At 39.4% G+C, this 20255-nt stretch overlaps 1 protein-coding gene across 20 annotated transcripts in view; it reads right to left on the reverse strand.

Annotated features, from left to right (window-relative positions):
- The window catches only part of TJP1 (tight junction protein 1), a 264401-nt gene that overhangs the window by 79341 nt on the left and 164805 nt on the right, over nt 1-20255 (reverse strand). For all 20 annotated transcript variants that reach the window (XM_021098856.2, XM_021098848.2, XM_021098836.2 and 17 more), the window contains 1 exon segment: nt 17605-17661. In XM_021098856.2, the coding sequence (XP_020954515.2) occupies nt 17605-17661 (57 nt within the window).

Raw genomic sequence — 20255 nt, forward strand, 5'->3', positions numbered from 1 at the left:
CACTGTGCCACAATGGGAACTCCAAATTCAAATAAATTTGAAAACTTAGATGAAACAGATCATTTCCTAGGGAAATAAAGATTATTGAAATTTACTCTATTAGAAATAGAGAATTTACACGACCCAATTTCTGGAGAGGAAACAAAGACAGTTATGAGGGAATTATACCACAAAAAGCACCAGGCACAGATGATTTCAAAGGGGATTCAACATTAACATCCAGATAGCCTCAATGCTCCATAAATCATCCAGAGTACCCTAAAACGAAAGGAAGCTTCTAAACTCTTTTCAAGAAGCAACTGTAATATTGATATCTAAATCTGATAATGACTACCCATGATAAAGACAGAGCCCCTCTCAAAATATTAAAACCTACTAACATTTATAAAGGCCAGTACCACACAAATATTCCATTATAAAGTGATATTTCAGTAATTCAAGACTGGTTTACTAGGAAAGCCATTGGTATAAGAGACCCCACTAATAAACCTAAAGAAAAGAATTCAGACATTACATCCATAGACCCTAGAAAGGCTTTTGATAAAATCCAATATTCACTAATGAGGAAAAAAAAAAATACAAGAAAATGCCTTCCATCTGTTTAAATATGTTGTTTTTTTGTTAAAGCACATGAAAAACTTAACCCACACATGCTGCTGAAAAGGAGTTATTTTAGGAAATTTTTAAAGATAATTATGGATATTAATATTTGATTTTATATCAAAACTAGAGAAGTGGCAGTTTCTAAATGGACAAACTGCAGTGTGCAACCTGAAATGTTATCAATAGACTTTGTGTACAGTTATATAAATACTTGTCCACTGGTCTATTTTGCACTTTGGATGTTTCATCCATTGTGATTTTATAGTAGTAGCATGTCTAGGCCACTTGGAAAATATCAAGGCAAATCTTTCAAATGCTGACACATTTCAATATATATAATTTTTTTTTTCTTTTTTTTTTGGTCTTTTTGCCTTTTCTAGGGCCGCTCCCACGGCATGTGGAGGTTCCCAGCCTAGGGATCCAGTCAGAGCTGTAGCCACTGGCCTACACCAGAGCCACAGCAACTTGGGATCAGAGCCGCGTCTGCGACCTACACCACAGCTCACGGCAATGCTGCATCCTTAACCCACTGAGAAAGGCCAGGGATCGAACCTGCAACCTCATGGTTCCTAGTCAGATTCGTCAACCACTGAGCCATGACGGACACTCCACAATATATAATTTTTCTAAAACCATGTTTTAACTAATATCGCTACCAATGCAATTAAAGTCCTTAAGTACTAAAAAGTACTGAGCTCATCTCGTGGTGGCGGATAAAATTTTGCAAATCTTAGAGTTCCCACTGTGGCACAAGGGGATCAGTGGAATCTCTGCAGCAGCAGGATGCAGGTTCAATCTCCAGCCTGGCACAGTGGGTTAAAGGATCCATCCGACAATGCTGTAGCTGCAGCATAGGTCAAAACTGTGGCTTGGATCTGATCCCTGGCCTGGGAACTCCATATGCCACGGGGTGGCCAAAAAAGAAAAAGAGGGGGGAAGAGTTTTCTAAATTTTAATTTTAATTTTGAAATGTTAGCAAGAAGTATCATCAGAGTTGTTTTCCTTGAAGCCACAGGTATTCATCTGAGAAAAATGTCTGTTGAACATCCCAGTGTGGATAACTATTCAAGTAAAAATGGTGTACACACAGGAATACAGCTGGTTGAGCTTCCAATTCAAACAATCACACAAGCAGTTCAGTACAAAATAGAAATGTCTTATGTGTATTTCCCCATTTCAATACACAGATTTTTTTTCCTTTTTATGGACACACCTATAGCATACAGAAGTTCCAGGCTGCAGGTCCAACAGGAGTTGCAGCTGTGGCCTACACCACAGTCATGGCAACACGGGATGCTTTAACCCACTGAGCAAGGCCAGGGATTGAACCCCTGGCTCGGACCTTCATCCTCACAGAGACAATGTTGGGTCCTTAACCCAATGACACAGCAGGAACTCTGATACACAGATTTTTTTAAATGTCTATGCAAAAGCTGAGATGTGGTAAAACTAGTAATTTTTACTGTTTTGAGTTACAATGGAGCAAAACTGGAACTGTTCTTATAAATCATGAGAGTGTGAAAGGATGTCAGTACATTTGGTGTCACTGCCTTGGTCTTCGCTATTAGACTAAGTTCTACTCACCATTGCTTCCATACTCTCACTGCCAAATATCAACACAGCAAAAAAGTCAGTATTTTTGTACTATTATGATAGTCTGTCCTAAGCATAAAAACATTTCAGAGTCCTTCTGAGATCCACAGCCCATACTTTGAAAACGCTAATATTAAGAACCACTGGAGTTCCCGTCGTGGCTCAGTGTTGTATCCGACTAGGAACCATGAGATTGCGGGTTCGATCCCTGGCCTCACTCAGTGGGTTAAGGATCTGGCATTGCCGTGAGCTGTGGTGCAGGTTGCAGACGTGGCTCGGATCCCGTGTTGCTGTGGCTCTGGCGTAGGCTGGCAGCTACAGCTCTGATTCGACCTCTAGCCTGGGAACCTCCATATGCCGTGGGAAGCGGCCCTAGAAAAGGCAAAAAGACCAAAAAAAAAAAAAAAAAAAGAACTGCTGAAAAACATGAAAAATGACCAAAAAGCCCAACAAAACAGACAATTTACAAAAGATATGAGCTGAGCTGCTGAAACTCCTAATTAGAGAAATGCAAATTAAAAGCACACAGCGGAGTTCCTGTTGTGGCTCAGTGGTTAACGAATCTGACTAGGAACCATGAGGTTGCAGGTTTGATCCCTGGCCTTGCTCAGTGGGTTAAGGATCCAGCATTGCTGTGGCTGTGGTGTAGGTCAGCAGTTGTAGCTCTGATTAGACTCCTAGCCTGGGAGCCTCCAAATGCTGTGGGTGCAGCCCTAAAAAGACAAAAGACAAAAAAAAATTTAAAATTAAAAAAAATAAAAGCACACAGAATGGTATAAATTTAAGTATAACAACACATTTCGCTGGGGAGGCTTAAGAAAAATAGGCACCACTGCTAACGGGCATGCAAACTGCTACAACTCTTTACAGACAGGAATTTGGCAATCCTCTCTTTAAAGGATTACAAAAGCACTCTTTAAAAATTACGAAAGCACTTATCTTTCGATAGAGTGAGATAATTTCTAGGAGTGTACCCTGAAGATTACAAATGAGGTCCCACTGTGGGTCAGTGGTAACAAACCTGACTAGTATCCATAAGGTTGCAGGTTCGATCCCTGGCCTGGCTCAGTGGGTGAAGGATCCAGCACTGCTGTGAGTTGCAGCGTAGGTCACAGACTCAGCTTGGATCTGGTGTTGCTGTGGCTGTGGTGTAGACCAGCAGATGCAGCTGTGAGTGGACCCCTAGCCTGGGAACTTCAATGTCATTGGGTGCAGCCCTAAAAAAAGACTACATATACATCTCCAACAATAGAAAAATACAAATGTACACAGTCATTCACAGATTGTTTGTAATTACAAATACTGGGAAAAACCTAAATGCCCAAGGGTCATTACTTCCAGGGCAATCTTTCCTCCTTGGAAGAGGCTGGGTCTAATCTTTATTCTCTATTCTTTTATATATTGCATTTATATCTTGTTTAATAATTCTTTTATTTAAAAAATAAAAATATGGAGTTCCTGTCGTGGCTCAGTGGTTTACGAATCTGACTAGGAACCATGAGGTTGTGGGTTTGATCAGTGGGTTAAGGATCTGGCATTGCCATGAGCTGTGGTGTAGGTCACAGAAGAGGCTCGGATACCTCGTTGCTGTGGCTGTGGTGCAGGCCAGTGTCTACAGCTCCGATTAGACCCCTAGCCTGGGAACCTCCACATGCCGTGGGTACGGCCCTAGAAAAGACCAAAATAAATAAATAAATAAAACTATAACACAAAAATATTAAAGAAATGCTGAAAACATCTGGAACTGAATTTCAACAAGGAAGGCAGAGATAACTAGGTATTTCCCAATATTTGCTTGTGAACAAGTATAGTTTTGGCTGCAGTGAGCCAGGGCCTCAAACCCATTGGGACCACACTGCTTCTACGTGGCTCCAGTACTCTGTAGGGCATGTAATCCTGCTGTATCAGCGTTTGCTACAGTTCATTTAATGACTACCCAGAAAGTCTGTGATTTAAACCCTGGCTGCAGTTAGAATCATTTGAGATCAGTTTTCAGAACCTCCCACCACATACCAATTAAAAAAAAAGTAGAGGGGGGAGATGGTACGCATTTTAAAAAACAAAACTCCAAAGTGATTCTAACACGCAGCCAGGGCTGAGAACCTTAGCCTTAAAAGCTGTGTGAACAGAGGACCAGGGTGATCATTAAACTATAAAGGGTTCAACTTTTCTTTCCCTCTTAGGGGAACCTTTCAAAGGTTAAACCTTCACCACTTTCTTATTTGGCCTTTTCAAAAGATTTCTTACCTCCACTGCATTACCCTCCCCATCATATTTGAAGGATTATTACTCTAAAACAAACCAAATCCTGTTATTCCCTTGTCCATAGGTCCAAATTCCTTAGCATGCAATAATATCCCGAAGTACAAAGCCAACATGCTTCCCGGTGTTAGGTAGGCCAGGAAAGGGACTCAGGTGATTCAAAACAGGCCATTTATCAATTACCAAAAACAAGAGGCCTGTGATCAAACAATGAAGATACCAGAGGAATGCTCTTCGGAGCACCTCCCTATAACCTTTCTCCTAAGCAAATAAGGCATCCTGCCCCAAACTTGCCCCCCGCCCCAAACTTGCCCCCCGCCCCCATATAGAGATCAAAAAGACACTCAGCCCTTATGCACGCAAAGCACAGAGGGGTTGGGACAAGGAATTAGTGGGCATGAGGCAAGACAACAGGGGATCCCCAAACAGATCCATGATACAGGAATATAAGGAAATACCTTGTACCCAGCGCCAGTCCCTACCCAGGGTGGCTCACTCTCTCTGAGGGCTGTAAATAAAACTTTCTGTACACTGCTACCTGACTCTTCATCGCGGCCTCCGAGGCAACTGGCAGGAGCATTTTTCACTCGAACAGGACCAGAACAGCTCTTTAAAAGAGCCCAGGTCAGAGCTATTACACTGTGGTCTCAGTTCAAGGGGAAATTCCCTTTGACCCAGAACTGCTCCCATCCTGAGCTGTTTGCTCCTTCCTGGAGAGACCACCTGTCTCCATCCCTGCGGGGCAAGACCACTAGGTATATCCCAGCGCTGCTGTGGCACCTTCCAGCTAGAACAATTTCCTGCCAGACTACCTGCCTCCATGCTTGTGCAAGGAAGCCCACCAGCTCAATCCAGGCGCCGCTACCATACTTCTCAGCCTGCACCCCCAAATCCTTTTTGAGAATAGAAAAGGCCCAAAGGAGAGATAGCACAGAGAAGAGGAACCTGACACTGGGACCCCTAGTCTTTGCTCCCAACATACTGAGCTACTACTGATCTCTGCTTAAACATACCATCCAGCATCAAATTTTAAGCTTTTATAATTTCTTCTCTGCCTAGGATTCCTTTGGTACCTCATACATCTCTCAAGCTTCACTTTACCCTTCAATATCCAGGTTCAATGTTATCTTATTCATAAAACCATCCTAACTTTCCACAGGTAGAAGAGGCCCATCTTGTATGTTCCTAGAAGACAAATACACACTTCTGCTGCCTAACAATGGCACTGTAAGTAGCCTGGGCATCAAAGTCCCATTTGGGAGGGATTTACATATTCTTCTACATATTCTGGCCTAGTACAGCCCTGCAAGGGCCTAATACAAGGTAGTTCATCAATGTCAGTACACTAAAACAAGTATTTAACTGATCATTCAACTTAATTTTAACTCAATTTCCCTTTACAGAGCTTTTCTTTTCTTTTTTTTTTTTTTTAATTTAATGGCTGCATATGGAAGTTCCTAGCCAGGGACATAACATGAGCTGCAGTTGCGACCTTGCCATAGGTACAGCAACCAAAGATCCTTAATACACTGTGCTGAGGCAAGGACTGAACCTGCAACTATGCAGCAATCTAAGCCACTGCAGTCAAGATTCTTCACCAAATGTACCAGGGCAGGAACTCTCAGAGTTGTCTTTTTTTGAGCACTCTTTAGCAGCCATTGTAGTAGCATGGATCTGAAATCTTCCTGAATTTCCAAATAAAAACAAGGCACAGGGTAACTAGACAACAAGCCAAAAACCCATGGACATTTACAACAAAAGCAGGTAACCAATTGTATCCACTCAAGACTTCTGCCTTCAGGATGAGTAACATCTACACCTGTGTGTTGCTAATCCCAATACTTGAGAAGACCTGAAGAACTGCAAGTGACTGACAGGTACTCACTGCAAAGAACGGCAGGACAGGGGCTCCCACTGTGGCACAATGGGATCAGTGGGCATCTTGGGAGTACTGGGACACGGGTTCAATCCGTGGGTTAAGAATCCAGTATTGGAGTTCCCGTCATGGCGCAGTGGTTAAGGAATCTGACTAGGAACCATGAGGTTGCGGGTTCGGTCCCTGCCCTTGCTCAGTGGGTTAACGATCTGGCGTTGCCGTGAGCTGTGGTGTAGGCTCAGACGTGGTTCGGATCCCGCGTTGCTGTGGCTCTGGCGTAGGCCGGTGGCTACAGCTCCGATTCAACCCCTAGCCTGGGAGCCTCCATATGCCACGGGAGTGGCCCAAGAAATAGCAAAAAGACAAAAAAAAAAAAAGAATCAAGTATTGTTGCAGCTGTGGCTTAGGTCACAACTGTGGCTCAGATCTGATCCCCTGGCCTGGGAGTGCCATATGCCAAAGGGTGGCCAAAAGAGAGAAAAAAGAAAAAGAAAAAAGAATGGTAGGACAACCTGAGAACAGCAGCTGAAACTGGAAGGGATTTTGCTTTGTTGTAAATGAATGCAAAGAACCTAAAGCAAAGCCTGCACCAAGTGGGGCAGTATAACCCCTAGGAATTCTCAAAACAGACCTGCCAGGCCTTTTAAAGACAGGGCCTCACACTGTGGGCACTGGGTTCAGACTTAAGTGGGGCAGGAAGAGGAAAGGAAAGAGAAGATCCAGACAAAAGAGTACAAAGGGCAGAAGGGGAGGAAATGTCAGAAAGCAGTAGTTATGTTTCTTATGCATGCATGCATGCAAGCATGCGTGTGTGCAAACACACACACAAAACTAAGCCAATTTCTAAAAGCTCAAAAAAAAAAAAACCCCAACTAATTTCATACAAAAAAATGCGCAAAAAAGGGATTATGATTAAATGCCTTACAAAATTGCTATAAAAGACAATGAGCAGCAGAATACTCCACACCCACAGCATATGGAAGTTCCCAGGCTAGGGGTTGAATCAGAGCTGCAGCTGCTGATCTACACCACAGCCACAGCAATGCCAGATCCAAGCAGCGTCTGCAACCTACAACACAGCTCACAGCAATGCCAGAATCTTAATGCAGTGAGTGAGGCCAGGGATCGAACCCACATTCTCATGGATACTAGTCGGGTTCATTACTGCTAAGCTACAACAGAACTCTCAAAATCATTTTTTAAAATGGGGAAAGGAATAAAGTATGTATAGAAAAATTTTTAATACTATTTCCAGTGATCAAAACTGACAGTAGTAGAATTATTATTATTCCAAGGCAATCGTATACTCTGCACTGGATTTACAAAAGACTAACACGATGCTTTCTGTAAGGATTTTTTTTTTTAAAAAATGGGTAATAATCCATTTTCTCCTATATCTTTAGCACAAAAAAATTTTAGGTGTGTCAAAAGATAGTTGATTTTTACATGTTCACATGATAAAATGCCCAAGATAATGTTTTTTATTATGGTGGTGGGGTAAGTGGTTTAAAGTAGTATAATATGGAGTTCCCTGGTGGCTTAGCAGGTTAAGAAACCAGTGTTGTCACGGCTGTGGCTCAGATTCAATCCCTGCCTGGCCTGGGGAACTTCCACGTGCTGTGGTTGTGCCAAAATGAATAAATTAATTAAACAATAAGTAGTATAATATAATCTCATTTATTTGGATGTGCACACACATATATGATTAGGTTTGGGATACATGAATTTTATTTTTATCACATTTTATCCCTTCAAGACCACAGGCAGCCACATGGAATAACATGTATTTTTACGTTTGCCTGGTAGTATAACTGAATTTATGATAAACAAAAGGCCTGGAATCTGTTCAGTTATCTGCCCACTTTTACTGGACACCAGCCATGCTTATTCCTTTACATTTCATTATGACTGCTTCTGCACTGAGTAGTTGCAACAGGGACCATATTGCAAACAAAGCCTGAACTATTTACAATCAGATCTTTTATATGAAGGGCTTGCCCATTCATTTGTTAAAATATTTGATTTCTTAAAAGATAAAGCAAAAAAAGAAAAAAAATCCTGAAAGTTGACTGTTGATTCGGTTATAAAAATATAACTGCATAACATGAACAATCTCCCCTCCAAATATTCTTATTTCCTTCAAGTATGCCCAATCCCCTAAAGATTCTCTTGTTACTCTTCTTTTGTTGTTTTTCCATGCCAAATTTCTACAACCAGCTAAATTAATTCTCACCATATAGTTTTACTCCTATAGTTTTTTATAGTTTGATTCCTCTCCCCTTTTCCTCCAATCAGTCCTCAACATTCTATAGAAACTGTTCTAGCCATGTGTTCTCACAGTAAACACTGGGCTCAAAAAATTTTTAACCCCCCCCCCAAAAAATTTTTTTTAATCCAAACAGATCCTTGGCAATCAACTCCTTCAACTTCATTTTTACAAATGAAGTCCAAAGGCCCCGAGTCCCACATGTCACTCCACTACCTGCCAGCTGTGGCCATTTCTAGGACCTCTGTGGACTTTAGTTCCTTCATTTGAGTAAGAGATCAGGATTTTTTTCAACTCTGATATACTTCAATTCTATGAGGCCCCAACAGATCTGCAAGGCCTGTTCGAAATCAACAAGTGGTAAGCCCAAACTAGTCACAAGACCCCCTACAGTTTTTCCACCTTACCTTGGTAGTGCTCAAAATGTTGTTGAAATGCCAAGACTGTTAGACTAGTTCTTTTTATCCCTGCTTCCTTCAACAGCTCCTTGGCTACTCACATTGTGTGTGTGTGTGTGCCCACTGATTCTTACACTACAACTCTCACACTTACCACTCTGACTCCCAAATTATAGCTTTCATTTCTAATTCCTACTCCACCTTTCTATTTCCAGCTTCTTATAAAACATTTCCAAATACTCTTCTCCAAAACTGTCATTTTCTCCACAAAACTGACCTCACCAATGTTCTAAACATAAAAAAAAAAAAAAGTGCCAAGAATTTGGCTCCTTCTTAACAATGTTACTTTTTTATTTTACTCATCTTATTAAATTATATATAGTTTATGTGACAGAATTTGAATTCTGAATTCAGATATTATATTCCATAAATATTTTTATATTTAAAATTTCAATTTACATATAAATGAAAAGATAAACATATGCTAAGTCCAAAGACCTATGTTCAAAATCTACCTCTTTGGGACATTTCACTAGACCTTTCTGAGATTCAATTTACTTCAAGTGGTTATTAACCTTATTTCACAGAAACTGAATAAAATATAGAGTTTGAAACATCCATAATTCATTCTATGAATGTAAACAATGACCTTCAAACAGATAAAACAAGCCTAGCTTATCTTACATGCTTAACCTCAGTGTAAATGCTTATCTTCTATCACATACTAGCTTGGAGCTACTCAACGGATGTAGGAATACCCCCTCTCCTGCCCCTTTTCCTAGAACAGTTTTACTGACATATTAAGCCACCTATGATTAATTCACTCTTCAAAATGTAAATTCAATGTTTTTGAGTATTCAGAGTTGCGCAACCATCATTACAATCAATTTTATAACATTTTCATAACCCTAGAGGAAATTCCCTAAATTTAGCCATCATCCCTATATCCCCCATATCCTAAAGCCACTAATCTACTTTCTGTCTATTCACCTGTACTAACCATTTCCTATAAGTGGAATTAGATGATAATGATCCTTTGCAACTGGCTTCTTTGAATTAATGTAATGTTTTCAAGGTTCATCCACATCATGGCATTATCAGTACTTCATTTCTTTTTACTGCTGGTAAAAAGCATTGTTACTGGTACGGCTTGGGTTCATTCCTGGCCTCAGAACTTTTGCATGTTGCAGGCCCCTCCAAAAAGAAAAGAACTATTCTTTCCTTCACTGAACTACCTTGCCACCTTGTTCCAAGCTTACTTCTTATCCAATCACTTCTGAAGCAGCTGCTCATCCTTAGATTTTCTCTTAACTAGATTCTTGCTTTCAACATACATTTACCATTTAATTTTTTAGTTTTAGGTGTACAACATAGTGGGGTTTTCTTACTTTTTTAAAAAATGAGATACAGGTGGTTGAAAATATTTGGGAGGTCCTGTTGTGGTGCAGCAGAAACAAATCTGACTAGCATCCACGAGGTGCAGGTTGGATCCCTGTCTTTACTCAGTGGGTCAGGGCGTTACCATGAGCTGTGGTGTAGGTCGCAGAGGTGGCTTGGATCCCATGTTGCTGTGGCTGTGGTGTGGGCTGATGGCTACAGTTGCAATTCAATCCCTAGCCTGGAAAGTTCCATATGTCATGGGTGCAGCACTAAAAAGCAAATGAACAAATTATTTTAGTTTCAGGTAGACGACATAGTGATACAAATTGTTACAGATTACACTCTAAAGTTATTATAAAATATTGGCTATATTTCCCTGCACTGTACAATACATCCTTGCAGCTTGTTTTATAAACAATATTTTGTACCTCTTAATCCTCTGCCTTTTATTGCCCCTTCCCCTCCCTCTCCCCACTGGTAAGCACTAGTTTGTTCTCTATACCTGTGAATCTGTTTCTTTTTTTATTATATTCACTAGTTTTATTTTTTAGATTCTACATATAAGTGATAATGCATAGTATCTGTCTTTCTGTCTTACTTCAATAAGCAAAATAACCTCCAGGTCCACCCAGTTGTTGCAAATGGCAACATTTCGTTCTTTCTATGGCTGAGTTAATATTCCATTGTATTTATGTACCACATCTTTATCTCCTTTACTGATGGGCACTTAAGACTGCTTCCATATCTTGGCTATTGTAAATAATGATATTATAAATACTGGGGTGCAAGGATTTTTACAAATTAGGTTTTCGTTTTCTTCAAATACCTACCCAGAAATGGAATTGCTGGATCACATGGTAGTTCTATTTTTGGTTTTTTAAGGAAACTCCATACTGTTTCCCATAGTGGCTGCAGTGATATACATTCCCACCAATAGTGCATGAGGATTCCTTTCTCTACATCCTCACCAACAGTTGTTATCTGTAGACTTTTTGGTGATGGCCAGTCCTGGGGCTGGTATCAGCCAATTGGTGTGTGGGGACCAGGCCCAGAGGATCCCATGCTGATGCTGACCTGCCAGTGAGTAAAGTCAGGTCCTAGGGCTAGTGCCAGCCAACTGGTGGGCAGAAGCAGGTCCTAGGGTCTCTGGCTACAGGGCCCTGGGGATCCTAGTACTAATGAGTTAGAGGGAGCATTCCATAATGGCGTTTGCACCAGTGTCCACACGATAGAATGAAATCCTCACAATAGCTGCCATCAGTGGTTATGACCCCAGGGAGAGCTGCAGTTGTCTTCTGTCTTTCCAGGAGACTCTCCAAGATCAGCAAGTGGGTCTGACCCAAGCTCCTTTCAAATTACTGTTTCTTTCCGGAAACTTGGAACATGTCTTTTGTGTGCACCCTTTAAAAGTGGAGTCTCCATTGCTCACAGCCCTCTAGGTCTTCAGAAAATAAGTCTTGCTGGCCTTCAAAGCCAAACATTCTGGGTGCTCACCTTCCTAGTACAGAATCCCTGGGCTGGGGAGCCCACCGAGGAGCTCGGACTCCTTTCACCTTGGGAAGAACCCCTGCAATGTAATTACTCTCCTGTTTATCGTCACCCACCCTGGAGGCATGGGTCTTGAACTACCCAGGGGGTCTGGTCTTAAGTGAGACTCCACCTCTCCTACCCATCTCATTGTGGTTCTTTCTAATTATCCTTAGTTGTAGAAGATCTTTATGCCTTTGGTCTTGCTCATCAACAAATGCTCTATAAAGAGTTGTAATTCTGGTATCCCCATGAGAAGAGGTAAGCTTATTATCTTCCTACTCTGCCATCTCTGCCAACCCTCTCATAAACCACTCTCAAGCCTTTAATTCTTTTTTATACAAATATTCATTTAATCTTCTACCTAATTCTTTCTCAGAAAATAAAAAAAAAAAGTGTTCAGATGAACAACTCATTCTGGAGTATTTATTTATTTCTCAAAGAACTATAAAAATACATGCATTTTTGGAGTTCCCGTCATGGCTCAGCGGACAACGAACCCAACTAGGATCCATGAGGACGTGGGTTCAATCCCTAGCCTTGCTCAGTGGGTTAAGGATCCAGCATCGCTGTGAGCTGTGGTGTAGATCACAGACATGGCTCGGATCCTGAGTTGCTGCTGCTGTGGCGTAGGCCAGAGGCTACGGCTCCGATGGGACCTCTAGCCTGGGAACCTCTATATGCCTCGGGTGTGGCCCTAAAAGGACCCCCCCGCCCCTTCCCCCCTAAAAGAAAAAAAAAAAAAAAACCCATGCATTTTCTAAGGGAGAACATCTAAAACTAAAGAAAGCTGTGGGTATGTCATGGGTGGGGAGGGGTGGAACAGCTACCATCTCGAGCTGCAGACCTGCATTTGCCAATACTATTGCCATTATATATACAACTACTGAGCACTTAAAATGTGGGTAGTCTTATCTGAAATTGAAAAATGTGCAAGTTTTCTAAGACTCGGTATGAAAAAAAGGCAAAATAGGTATATTAACTTTTAAATTACATGTTGAAAATGACAATATTTTGGATATACTGAGTTAAATAAGATCTATTATAAAATTAATTTTACGCATTCCTTACATTTTTAAATATGATGACTAGGAACATCTTAATAACACATGTGGTTTGCATTATATTGCTACTAGACAATGCTGCAAAGATCTCCTAAGAATGACTTTGTTGAGTAGTCTGGCCTCCTAGGAAATTAAGTCTTATCGTGTATAACTAAGTAACAAGCACTAAGGAGACATAAAACTGGTTAAGATTTCCTATCCTTAAGAAAATTATAATGCAACAGAAGATGGGATGGACAACTACCCGGGGTATATATTCATCCATAGTTGAGGACCAGTAGGGAAGGTCAAAATCCACAAGGCAGGGAGTGTTATCTGCTTTTTTTCTGATATAATTCCCAGGACTACAACAGTGCTTGGCATACAGTGGAACACCAAAAATTACTTAGGTTTAAAGAATGAATCAGATTTCAATCATTTCTAGTATTCTAAGAAGAAAGCTTCCTCTGAGAATGCAAATAGATGAGGCAATATACAAGCATATATTATATTATTCTGGAGAGTAAATAGCAGAAAATGTTGGCATTTAAATCCACAGGATATTTACTCTTGTAAAAGAAACAGTTACCTTTCTCTTTCATGTAATTGACTGTCAGATGTCAAAAAATATAGTTCTGCCCTTACCTGGCAACATGCAATATCTGTAACTCCAGGTTACTAACAAAAAAACAAAGCCTCAAATTATCTCCTTCACTTACTATACTCCAAAAGCTCTCCTGGCTCATTTCAAGAATGACTTTCTCATTCCTCCGTCATGCTTCTTAAAAATGTGGTGTCAGAGGCCATGGACCTCCATTTCAAAAACCGATTTATAATAATGCTTATTAGAGGTGCCACGATCCCATCCAGGACCAAAGGAATCAGAATCTGGTAGTTGGGGATGATCTAGTTGCTTCCTCTTTACAGTTAATCTAGAGAGCTACTGCTCTAGATCAGTGGGCAGCACACTATGGCCCGAAGGTAAATCCAGCTCGCTGCCTACTTCTGCAAATAAAGTGTTATTGGAACTTAGAGACCCACCCATTTTTTTACCTACTCTACTCTTTATGGAAGCTTTTGCAATATAACTTTAGCTGAGTAGTTCTGACAGAGATTTATGGCCTGCAAGGCCTAAAATACGTATTTATTTTCTAGCTCTTTACAACAAAGTACACTAACAAAGCTCTAGATAGTCTAAATTTTATTCTTGTCAACTCAGAATTCCAAAGGAGAGATATGTGAAAGTATAGTTAGTTCTACAGCCTCAGAGAATGAAGTCAACTGAATTATGCTTCAGCCTAAGTCTCTGGGCTTACAATGACAGGTTTATTTTTAAAAACCTACAAAAAACAACTCCTGGAGGGATGGTTGTTGAGGACTTCCATTCTGTCACAGTCTCTCTCTGATGAGGCCCAGAGGCAACATAGCTCTGTATTCCCAGAGCAATAGTTAATACATTTGAAAACCAAAGACTTAAAATTATATACTCATCTTTTCTCTACCTATCTTCTGATGACATTTCTCTGGGCTGGTACTCCCTCAGGGAAAAGAAAACTGCAACAAACAAGTAGAGCCCAGCTACATAATGGAATTTACATGATCTTCTAGACAGGAGTTCTCAGACCTGCCTGAGTATTACAACTACCATGATGAGCTGGTATGAAACTCAGAAAATCAGATTCTGTTTTCTCAGCACTCAGGATCTTTTCCTATTTTGCCTAAGCTAATGAGATACAGATCTATAGTAAATAAAGTAGCAAAATAATCCATGGAAAGGGGAAAAACATTTACAAGTCATATATCTGAATATGTGATAAGGGGTTAATGTCCAGAATATATAAAAACTCCTATAGCTCAACAAATAAAAACCAAATAACCCAATTAAAAATAGACTAAGGGGAGTTCCCGTCATGGCGCAGTGGTTAACGAATCCGACTAGGAACCATGAGGTTGCGGGTTCGGACCCTGCCCTTGCTCAGTGGGTTAACGATCTGGCGTTGCCGTGAGCTGTGGTGTAGGTTGCAGACGCGGCTCGGATCCCGCGTTGCTGTGGCTCTGGCGTAGGCCGGTGGCTACAGCTCCGATTCAACCCCTAGCCTGGGAACCTCCATATGCCGCGGGAGCGGCCCAAGAACCAAGAGATAGCAATAATAACAACAACAAAAAGAAAAGACAAAAAATAAAAAAATAAAAAAATAAAAAAATTTAAAAAAAAATAGACTAAGGAATTGAACAGACGGTAAATTTTGTTATGAGTATTTTACTACAATTAAAACGAAATAATAAGTATAAAAATAAACAAAGATGAAACCTCAATTAAAACAGAGTCTGGGGGCCAGAAGGGGGAATGTTCATGCACTATGCTGCTAGCACAACCCAACAAGAAGACAGACTTCCTCTTATTGCCTTGAAAGAGCTCAGCCAATGAGAGACTGTCACAATTTAGCCAATGAAAAACCATTCTACTCTGAACTCTCAATTCCTCCAATGGACTCTGTGTACTATAGCTCTCCCAATCTCCTTTTCTCCCTCTGTCAAAGAGTTTTCTCCATTTTTTGCTGGGATCTTTCACTGTGTCTTGCTGTGGCTGCAGATCTTAAATTGCAATTCGTTACTGGTCCTGAGTAAACCCATTTGCTGCAGAAAAAAATGGCAGTCTATCTATCTAAGGTCAATATAAGAAAACAAACAACCTAATTAAAAATGGAAAAAGATTTACCAAAGAAGGTATATTGATGACAAGCAAAGAAGGTATATTGATGACAAGCACATAAATAGATATTCAACATCATTAGTCTTGAGAAAACTAAAAACTGAACAATGGCATATCACTACACACCTACTGGAATAGCTAAAATTAAAAGGAGGGGCACACACAACCCCAATGATATCAAGTAGTGATAAGGATACAATGCAACTGGAGCTCTTATGGATTGCTGGTGGGATGTAAAACTGATAACAGTTTGACAGCTCCTTAAAAAAGTTAAACATTCACTTACCATAAAACCCACAGAAATTTCATTCCTACACAAATGAAAAGTTACGTTCATACAAAAACCTGTACACGTGACCAGATTTATTCACAACCATCACAAACTGGAAGCAATCCCAGTGTACTAAGACTGGAAAATGAATAAGCAAATCATCCTACATTCATACAATGAAACATTACTCAGCAATAAGAAAGAATTAACTACTGATCCACGTTACATCATGGAGAAATCTCAATTGCTTTAGGCTAAGTTTAGGAAGCCAGTCTCAAAAGGGTATATACTTTATGAGTTCACCTACACGACATTCTGGAAAAAGCAAATGTATAAATAGGAGCAGAAAACATATCAGGGCTAAGTGCTAGGGCTGAGGGGACAGGGTTGACCATAAAAGGCATGAGAGAAAATTTCAGGGTGATGGAATTGTTCTACATTTTGTTTACAGTGGTGTTATATGTCTGTCACATATGCATGCATTTGTCAAACTCAGAACTGTTTACTTAGGATGAATCTTATTGTGTGTTAATTACCCCAATAAAAACAATAAAGGTATTAAAGTAAATAAATTTAATATGATAAAATAATACCAAATTATTCTTTCAATTCAAGCCAATTAAACATTTATAAGGTATGAAAGTATATGTTTAATCTGGTATAAATATGCTATCTACCAGCACATTTCAAAGATAGGCCATACCTTGGCTCCATAAGTTAAAAGGTTAGTATTATTTAATGATTTCGCTACCATTCAGGGAGACAAAAAAATTGACTATATCTTATCTGAAATCACTGTTTTCGAATAATTTATTCACACATTCTATATATATGTGCAGATTCACACATTCATGAGATAATCAGGGGCAAGATTCAGGGACATGATTTTCCCTCTCCCATCGTCCTAGTAATGAACACAGCTGGTAGAACAGTTGAGTGTAAAATATTTAAATATTTTCTAAGCTCTTTCTGTACATTCGCTAAGGAGAAGGCTAATCCGTAGAGTCAGCTCTCTTCAAATGAAGGAAAGGGGAGATTTGTGGGAGGCACTACTTTATGTCAAGCATGATATGGTGGCACTAGCCCCATGTTTAAAAACCATGTGAAAACCAATGCTTTAAAAGCTGATTGGATCATTTGCTCACTTCTAAAGGGAAACAGGCAGCACTAGAGTTCAAATTCAGAGCAGTCTCATCTCAGACAAAGCTTTTACTCTTACTGCTCCCTGCTCTCTGCCCATCTGCAATTGCTTCAGCAGTACCTTGGCCCTACATGTTTCAAACCAACAAGTATCTTTTCAGATTTTATTACTCACATGACCTTGTTCAATTTAAAACTCCAAGTCTACATACAATACATGCATGTATACACAGAAAAGCTGAAAGTTTATAATTTACACCAACACAGTGTCTTTCATCTGATCACTCAAAATTTTAAAAACAAATCACATAATTAAAAGCAGAAATATGCAAATAACAACCAAAAGGATATATGAAAAAGTAATCATGTTCACTTTTGACCTTAATAAAGATCTACTGCAACTCCAATTTTAAACAAAGGAATATAGAAAAGTTCTTCCCTTTTTCTGGCTTCCTGACATCTGGCTTTCCTCTATTGTTTTCAAAAGCTGCCAGTATCCTGAGTTACACACAGATTATTTACTCCAACTTACCCTGTGAAGCGTCACCGTGTGTTGTTCCCATATAGCTGTTTCCTCCATTGCTGTGTTCTGATAAAGGAAAAGAAAAACATAATTATCTTTTAGGAAAATGTCTTTAATAAAGTGGATGAGAACATCCAGCAAACAATTCAGCACACCAAAATACCAAAATTCATACTTTTAATGTTAGGGATTCTGAAAAGGGCTTAATAATTATGAAAGGTTTTTTGCTTTTGTTGTAAGAGACAGGAAACTACACACAGGAACTTCCTTTGTTTTTAACTTAATTTGGACAGATGCCACTCTATATTCATTCCATGCCAGCTAAAATCGGTATTCAAGCTAATTCTACAACTTTATACTTAACATCAGATAGAAAAAAATAAAAGTTAGAATACTACCTTTAAAATATCTAAGGATACATAACCATTTAAAAGCATTCCTTATGCTGCACAAAGAAAGGAAATGTCAAATACCTCTGAACTCAGTAATTCTAAACATACATGTTAACAGGAAAATGATAAGACCATCTGATAGGCTTGGTCAATGGTTGCTTCAGTATCAGTTAAAACACTATTGCTCCACCTAGTTTCAGTTTTACTACAGAATTATCTTCTCAAGTTTTGTTTATAACCCTGGGGGTGGGGGGAGGGGCTAGTCTCCTATACAAACCGTGCACACATGCCCATGCCACAGACAAAAGAAACAAACAAACAAATAAACAACTCTAATCCCCACCCCCTAAGAATCGCCTTAAAACAAAAGTGGTAGGAACTCCAAGAGAGGTGCTGCTCAAACATCAAAGTAGTTCAGGATCTTCTGCCAATAACTTCTTACTAAAGAGGGAAATAAATCACTACCCAAGGGATGAACACTAAAGAATTCGAAGTTTCTAAGAATTTGCTGTTAAAGGCTTAAAGTAATTCAAATTATTTTAATGTTACTTATTTAATGTTAAGTCTCTGGAACATATCTATATTTACAATTTTTTAAAGGTATTTTTTCAGAGTTAGCAAAAGGTCAGGTGGAAGGAGCAGGCACTGAGCTTGATGCCGCCAGAACATTACTCGTTACCCATCAATGTCTGTTCCACAAGTGAGATCTGTTTTCCACAGCTGTCATTAGCATCATCAAAACATATCTGCCAAGGGGCCATGGGCCTATTTCTCCTTTCCCACACTAACCTCCATCAAACATTACTGCCACATTAGAAAATGAATCCCTATAAAGAAAGCCTGCTTCCCTAAATTCAAAGCAACTGGATTAACTTTCCTGCCAGATGAATGAGAAGGAGAGAAAGATCCCTCTGTTCACTCCCATAGATAAAAACTGTCAACCAGTGTTTTGTTTCAATCTTTCAGTCAAGTGCAGCAAAATCTCCTTTTAATGAGACCTCTGCTGGGAACAAAGCTGTTTTGTTTTTTTAATAAAAATTGACCAGAATTTATGTACTTAAAAAAATTTCTCCGTCAATGTAACACAGTGATGATATGAGTAATTCCGCTAAATAACAAGAGTTCTACTAAAATATACATGATAAAAATATCTGCAATTGCCAGTTTGTCCAATCTTAGCTGACTTATTAAAACTGAGAACTGCTTGCACAGCTTTAAGCTCATCTTGCCTTGATCCACTTCTTTCACCAGCAGCACTGCTTCACTGCCCTTTTAATTCTTTTCCTGAGTGCAAAATGAGTGATCTGGTAACTGGAGTACCTCGATAAAATACTCTTCAGGGTGAAAATTTATCATCCTCTGTACGGTTTTAATGGTCATGCAGTTTTCCATTTAGTAAAAGAATATTAATTAAATTAGAAAATTCATTTAATGTGAAGGGAGGAAAAAGAGATTATAAGATAGCTTGTATATTGTTATCCTAATTTTGTTTATAAACATGAATAGGAAAAGAAAGGCTAAAGGGATATACAAAATATTAACACTCATCACTTTCAAAGTGAAGGGATTATGGGTGATGTTTTTTCATTACAGATTCTTTTGCTTTCCTTTTCCATTCCCAATCAGCATAAAACTGCCAAAATATTTTAAGCCACATTCGTCGAATCCCATTTGAAACTATGAAATATCTATTTTTAACTTTGCTTTTAGGAAAAATAATATTTAAGGAGATTATTTTATGTTTTACTGTTAATTGTAAAAAAGTATTCTGCTAGTAAGAGCTATACATTAAGATCTTAATGTAAAAGCCTCTAGAAGAATACAGTAAGACAAATTTAGATTGCTGTTTTATAAGCGAAAAAATACTAACACAATTGTCTCAGCATCCCAGTCAAAATAATGTTTCTTCAGAAAAGTACACACCTCAACCAACTCAATGGCTTACCCAAAATGGGTACTATAATAGCTCACTTATCTGTTTAAGCCAAACATAGCCTTAATAGCTTGATTTATCAGAAGGGAAACCAATGTATAGGAAAGAAGGAAATAGAGAACGAAATATCAGAAAGACTGGTTAGTTAGGCTCTCGACTAGCACACTAAACCAATTTAATCCATACTCTAAATAAGATGTTATGCCTTGTTGATCTTTATCACTTAAACACACACACACACACACACACACACACACACACACACACACACAGAAAAACTATTCCTAGTTTACACCACGGACCATACCATCTCTTTCCACTTTCAGGACTCTGGT

Source organism: Sus scrofa, chromosome 1 (genome assembly GCF_054392235.1).
Source record: "Sus scrofa isolate SSC_HxYL_T2T_F1_AM1 chromosome 1, Sscrofa_HxYL_maternal_Yorkshire_Landrace_v2.0, whole genome shotgun sequence".
In the NCBI taxonomy this organism is placed as follows: Eukaryota; Metazoa; Chordata; class Mammalia; order Artiodactyla; family Suidae; genus Sus; species Sus scrofa.